This window comes from Coffea eugenioides, chromosome 5 (assembly GCF_003713205.1).
Source record: "Coffea eugenioides isolate CCC68of chromosome 5, Ceug_1.0, whole genome shotgun sequence".
Classification (NCBI taxonomy): domain Eukaryota; kingdom Viridiplantae; phylum Streptophyta; class Magnoliopsida; order Gentianales; family Rubiaceae; genus Coffea; species Coffea eugenioides.
In genome coordinates, this window is record NC_040039.1 from 2,509,267 (window position 1) to 2,514,937 (window position 5,671).

The window sequence follows — 5,671 nt, forward strand, 5'->3', positions numbered from 1 at the left end:
AACATAACATACAATGCACCGAAGGTTTTCGTCGTCGTCACGTGCTTTGTAGCGTTATTGTTCATTTCTTTTAGGTCGTCGTCACGTGCTACTAAAAGCATGTCTTTAGTTTTTTTTTTTTTTTGTGCAATGCGCGGGTTATTGGCTTAGGGTTAGCTACACAAAACATAGGGTTAATACCACTTTGTCCCCCCAAACTTTGGACGATTACCCACTTCAGTCCCTAAACTTCAAAATGGGACATTTAAGTCCCTAAACTTATAAATACCTCCCACTTAAGGAAAATTGTTAACAAATCCTGAATGCCGTTGGTGGTCGAAGTGTCCCATTTTATAAGGGTTTAGGAATTTAAGTGTCCCATTTTATAAGTTTAGGGACTTAAGTGGGAGATATTTATAAGTTTAGGGACTTAAGTGTTCCATTTTGAAGTTTAGGGACTGAAGTGGATAATCGTCCAAAGTTTGGGGGGACAAAGTGGAATTAACCCCAAAACATATTCTCTCCTAGCTTTCCTTTCCAAAACCTCTCCGCCGCCGCTTCTTCTCTCCTGGCTTTCCTCTTACCTTTTCTTTCCAAGATTATAATGCCAAAATTTCCAGTCAGTTGAAATACCTGTCTCCATCCACTTTGAACCTTCCTTCCTTCCTTGTGAATTTTTTTTTTTTTTTTTTTTGGGAGGGGAGGGTGGTGGAGGTTCAATCTCCATCATCATTTTCTTTCTGTCCTCAAACCTCCTGCTATGTAGGCTGTAATTTACTTTCATGAACAATTACAGTTCAGACACATGAAGATCTTGTTGAGAATAGTTGTTAATTGAGTTTTGTGTAAACTGCTGGAGATATTATAGGTATGCAGTTGTAACTGGAGCCAATAAGGGGATCGGCCTGGAGACTGTCCGGCAGCTTGCAACTGCAGGTGTAAGTATCATTTTTAATAGCTAGGAACGAGAACAAGGGGAAGGAGACAACTTCGAAGCTATACCAATCAGGTTTATCAAATGTAGTCTTCCATCAGCTTGATGTTCTAGACACAGAGAGCATAAAATCATTGGCGAAATTCATGGAAACAGAATTTGGAAGACTTGGCATTTTGGTAAGAATAATATTTTGCAGAATAACATAAAATAATGTGCTACCATTCATTGGACAACCTGAGTAAGATCTAGATTGCAAGGAAATATGGATACAAAAACTTGTCAGCTTTGGGCTGTGTACATTGACCAATTGGTCATTTGACATCTGCAGGTAAATAATGCAGGAGCTTCAGGAGTTGTAGTTGATGAAGTTGGCCTATGGGCCTTAAACGTAGATCCTGCAAACTGGGTATGAATAGATTCCATCGTGGGAGCTTTATTTTGGACACCATCCACTGGACACTGTTTTACTAATTGTTAATGCAACTAGCAGGGAAGCCTGTTAACGTTGTACAAGACGTTATCAAAACTGTTCCACTCGTTCAATGTTCGACTTCAGGAGCAAGGATAGTTACTATCTCTTCCCTAAGGAGTGAACTGAAGGTAAGCAGATTACTACTACTTTAAATCTCAAAACTAGATCTCCATGATAAATTTTTCACTAATGGTTTTCTACTTGTGAATCTTATTCTGAATGCAGAGGATTCCAGGTGATCAAAGGAGAAAAGAACTTGGGGATATTGACACTCTAACAAAAGAGAAAATTAATGCACATCTTTTTTTATTTTCTTTTTGGTCAATGACATTTTTGGGTTTGGTGGAAGCCTTTGAATATGATGGCGAGTCTTCTCCAAAATGCTTCTTCTCTCGGATGCGCTCTGTTTCTACAACCTCTCTCTTAGGTAATTTCCCAATCAAGCCAGAAACACAGGACCACTTAAAATAGGGAAGATTTTGTTCTTACTTTCTTTGTATTTTTGGAGAACAATCTGGTTAGGATTAATGATAGGTAATAGCCCGTTGTAGAAATTTGAAGCATTTTTTAGAAAAAAAATTTCAACTTTTTCTTAGGTATGTTTTTCACAGCTTTGTTAAGTTTCAACGTTTTTAGCTGGTGTAGTATAGTGTTTATACTTGTTATTAGTAGTTGGAAGCTGCAAACAAATGTTTATACTGTAATTTCCTATCAATTAGGAAAGTCAAATGTTGTAGTTTGCTAGCTTGCAGAAGTTGTTCCTTTTTGTTAAAAAATTATTGAACTTGCATACTGTTTAAAGAAAAAGTCTTTTGTTTGGCATGTTTTCTGACATCATTTTTCAATTAGTATTGCTTTTCTTCTTTTTTTTTCTCACTTTCTTCGTTAGTCATAACATGAATTTGTTGTTTGTTAATGTAGACATATAGAGGAGGCTTGTTAGGGGCATCCATTATGCTCTCCTACTTTTCCTTCAAAACGTGCTCGAAGTTTATTTTCCTACTGAACTGGACTGCATTTGGTTTTCATACCTTCTTATCTTGGTGATCATTTTTATGGGTTTCAAAAATAGATGAAGTAAAATAACTTTTTCATATGAAGTCTATCTTTTTAGGCTTTAGCCCCTTGCCAGGACCAGTTAAAAGTTAAAACTAATACATATTTTTGGTTAGTGTTTGAATACTTCAAACATCATGTTTATTTAATGTGACAGTTGCATGTTTTCTCCCATCTTTTGGGGTTTTCTGTTCACTAAAAATTATAAAGCACCCAAGTATGCAAGTTTATTGCCATATTTTGGCCTTTTACCTCCCTCTTGGAGTATTGTAACATTAAGTGCAACAGCTTTAACGTAACAATCACTTGACCCTTTTCCCCCATGTGATTCTTTGAATTAGATGAGTTCTTTTAAGTATAGTTCTTTTGCTGAAATTTGTTGAGCTTGATATTTTTCGCATTTGGCTGGGATTGTGCTATTCCTGCTTGAGAGTACCTACTTTTTGCTCTTTTTGCAATAGAAAATGTCAATTTTTTTTGTGCTTCATTAGTTCATTATAAACATAAGTCATTTTTTGCATGGAAGGTAGAAGAAAATCCAAGTCAGATGTCAAAGAAAATTTTGGTACTCAAGTAGGCAATGTATCATATCACTACATCATTTGGAAAAGGTTCTATCATGTGGCTTGGCTGCTCTGCCCCTTTCAAACAAGTTTCAGTTGTGTCCACAGGTTCATTTGCTTTGGATATTGCATTTGGGATTGGAGGACTTCCAGAGGTTGGACATCTTATGTGTTTCTTATGCTGCAATGCCAGATGTTGCTTTTGAATTATTGTTTCAAGTGGACTAAACATCTGCAAATGTCTAAAGAATCATAGTGCCATCATTTTAGAATGCAAATATACCACTGAACTGACTTTTCTCTATCTAATTGGGACTTCAACTAAGAGATGCTGTAATTATTCTTGATTTGAATATTTCCATTCTGATTAATTAGCATTTGCAATTTCCAAACTGTATAGCAAAAGAAAAGCTTTGTCTTGTTCTTGAAAACCTTCACTGAAATGGAAGCTTTTAAATTACTTTGTATCACTATTGGTTTCTGTTAACCTTATTACTTTGTACCACTATTGGATCTGTTTGATGTAACTGGAGTAGTGCATTTTGCCATCGGGCAATATTAGTAGTTCCATGTCCATGGGAGATGTTACCATCCCCAAGAAATTCACTTAGACTGGCTTATGGGATTGGCTCATAAATTCCATTTCTTGCTTTTAACATGAATATATGAAACTTTGTTATACATCTATTTTCAACTGCTTTACATGAATCTTTTTTCTGAGCAGAAACTTAATGCGACAATCCCGACAGGTGCTTTTACTAAATTGGATTTTGAAGCCTACAATGGGCCTTCCAGAGGATATAATCAGTTGGGGAGCATTGGATACAACACTGAGCAGTTCTTTTTGCAGCTAAGAAAGCAGCAGTTTCACGTAAGCAAGAATTGTCTTAGATTAGCATGCACTCGTCTTGAGGTATGGGACTCGATACAGTTCCTTCTCTTTTGTGTTTTTCCTTTTCTTTCCCAATTGAAGATTAGAATAATAGGACTTCTTTATGATCAGTTGCATTTGTTCTGTGTTTGCGAAGTCTGAAAAACCTTAGCAATTATTAAGTGTCAAATATTAAGTTTCGATTATTATACCATGGAAAATTTCCCTATAAAGGTTTCTATACAAACCTTGGTATTACCTTTACAGGTACGGAAATATTCTGTCATGATTTTATAGTTTCTTAATACTTCTTATCATATGCTAAATGAAAAATTGAGCTATCAAACCTTAAAATTTTCAGACACAAAAGATTTTAAATTTTAGATCTACAAAACGCATTCTTAGATGATAATATCTCAAGCTTCTCCGAGGATAAAAGCAACCATGCAATCTAGCTTATATGTCAATGCCTCTGACTTTTGGAATGGAGTATTGTTTTAACATAATAGAAAGATGTCCTCCCTATGATGAATAAGTTTCCACTTTGTTTTAGCATTTTAGGATCATTCCAATGACTTTGTGTTATGCCCCTTCCTTGCTCCTCCAAAAAAAATAAAAATATAGTTGCTATTTCAATGTTTCACTTTTACGACAACGGAATGAGTTTAATATGTTGGGATATTTTGGAGTTAGAACTTGTCGAATTTATCTTTCAGAGTAGGATCATTTGTTAGTTAACCTATTTCCGATTTCTTCCTTTGGGTGGTATACATGGATGGCCATACTGCAATAGATTGCATTCTGAATTCTTTTAACTTCAATTCTTTGGAAATAGCAGAGTAGCCAATTTATCTGCTTTGGTGGAATTATGAGTTATTATGCAAGTTGCTCTAACTTTACAACTTATAAGATTCTTTAGATCTCTTTTCTTTGATACTTAATAATAGACAAAATATATATCATGCTCCTCTTAAGAGGGGAAAATGTGGGTTAAGATTTTGTATAAATATTACAAGTTTTAAAGTTGTCGAGTTTATCTTGTTTGTTTTGGGATCAATCAATGTCTCCTGACCCATTTCCAGTTTCCATGTATTGGTGCCGAGGTCCATTGCTAATTGCAATGGAATATATACTAAGATTTTATCGTTATAATTTCCTGATTAGGTTGTTGCGGGAGAACTTAGCAAATCTTGCCATGGGCGGCAGCAGAAACAAAATTGCTTTTGGATAGGGGAAAGATGCATTGTGCATTTCAAGCTCCATGCTGCATGCTTTCTTATTTATCAATGTAATTAGTTCAGGACAATTCATTATTGAATTTATTAGACCCTCTTTGTTATAGGTTTCTTTTTGGTTTATCTGTAACTAAATTCCATCAGACACAAACAATTCCATTAAATGGATCCATTTTGAATATGTACAAATCATTTTATTAAATTGGGCACCCCCATTTTTTTTTCACTACGCTAATACGTCGTTTATGCATTAAACTAGGGAACTAGGGTAAGTAGGGTCATGGAATCGGAAAGAAATCATGTATCAATGGCATCATACATTTCACATCTAATATATTAGTATTTCTGCAAAATTTAAATCCTCTTGTTATATCTATAAGGACATTTCTTTTTCTAAAACGATTATCTTGTTACATTTGTCCCACAATTTTCTGTTGTTAATCAACTACATTGTTGTCAGAAATGGATTTTATACCATGTAACTCCCAAAAACTTATCACCATTTGGTATATTTATCCGTTTATTTATCAGAGCACCTGCCTTTTGGAACCGAGTAGC

General features: G+C 35.1%; 1 protein-coding gene and 1 long non-coding RNA gene across 7 annotated transcripts; both read left to right on the forward strand.

The window, feature by feature from the left end:
• Positions 1–1,080: 1,080 nt before the first annotated feature.
• LOC113772118 lies at positions 1,081–1,496 on the forward strand. The gene is made up of 3 exons (XR_003468476.1): positions 1,081–1,092; positions 1,245–1,322; positions 1,407–1,496. It is a non-coding gene; the product is annotated as an uncharacterized LOC113772118 (long non-coding RNA).
• Positions 1,497–1,623: 127 nt separating this feature from the next.
• Positions 1,624–5,293, forward strand: LOC113772117. Of its 6 annotated transcripts, none has more exons than XM_027316676.1 (4): positions 1,624–1,815; positions 2,971–3,162; positions 3,732–3,920; positions 5,043–5,293. In XM_027316676.1, exons 2-4 carry the CDS (start codon positions 3,025–3,027, stop codon positions 5,172–5,174), a joined length of 459 nt encoding a protein of 152 aa, XP_027172477.1. In that variant the 5' UTR covers positions 1,624–1,815; positions 2,971–3,024; the 3' UTR covers positions 5,175–5,293. The 6 variants fall into 6 exon arrangements, with proteins under 6 accessions (XP_027172477.1, XP_027172474.1, XP_027172475.1 ...); XM_027316673.1 differs by having other exon boundaries at positions 3,757–3,920; XM_027316674.1 differs by having other exon boundaries at positions 3,104–3,162.
• Positions 5,294–5,671: the final 378 nt, after the last annotated feature.

Excerpts from the sequence above, each read along its gene's own strand:
- LOC113772117 (XM_027316673.1), top strand. The coding sequence starts at position 1,713 with ATGACATTTTTGGGTTTGGTGGAAGCCTTTGAATATGATGGCGAGTCT. Across the intron at positions 1,816-2,970 it reads TTCTACAACCTCTCTCTTAG|GTAGAAGAAAATCCAAGTCA; the intron begins GTAATTTCCCAA and ends TTTGCATGGAAG. Across the intron at positions 3,921-5,042 it reads TAGCATGCACTCGTCTTGAG|GTTGTTGCGGGAGAACTTAG; the intron begins GTATGGGACTCG and ends TTTCCTGATTAG.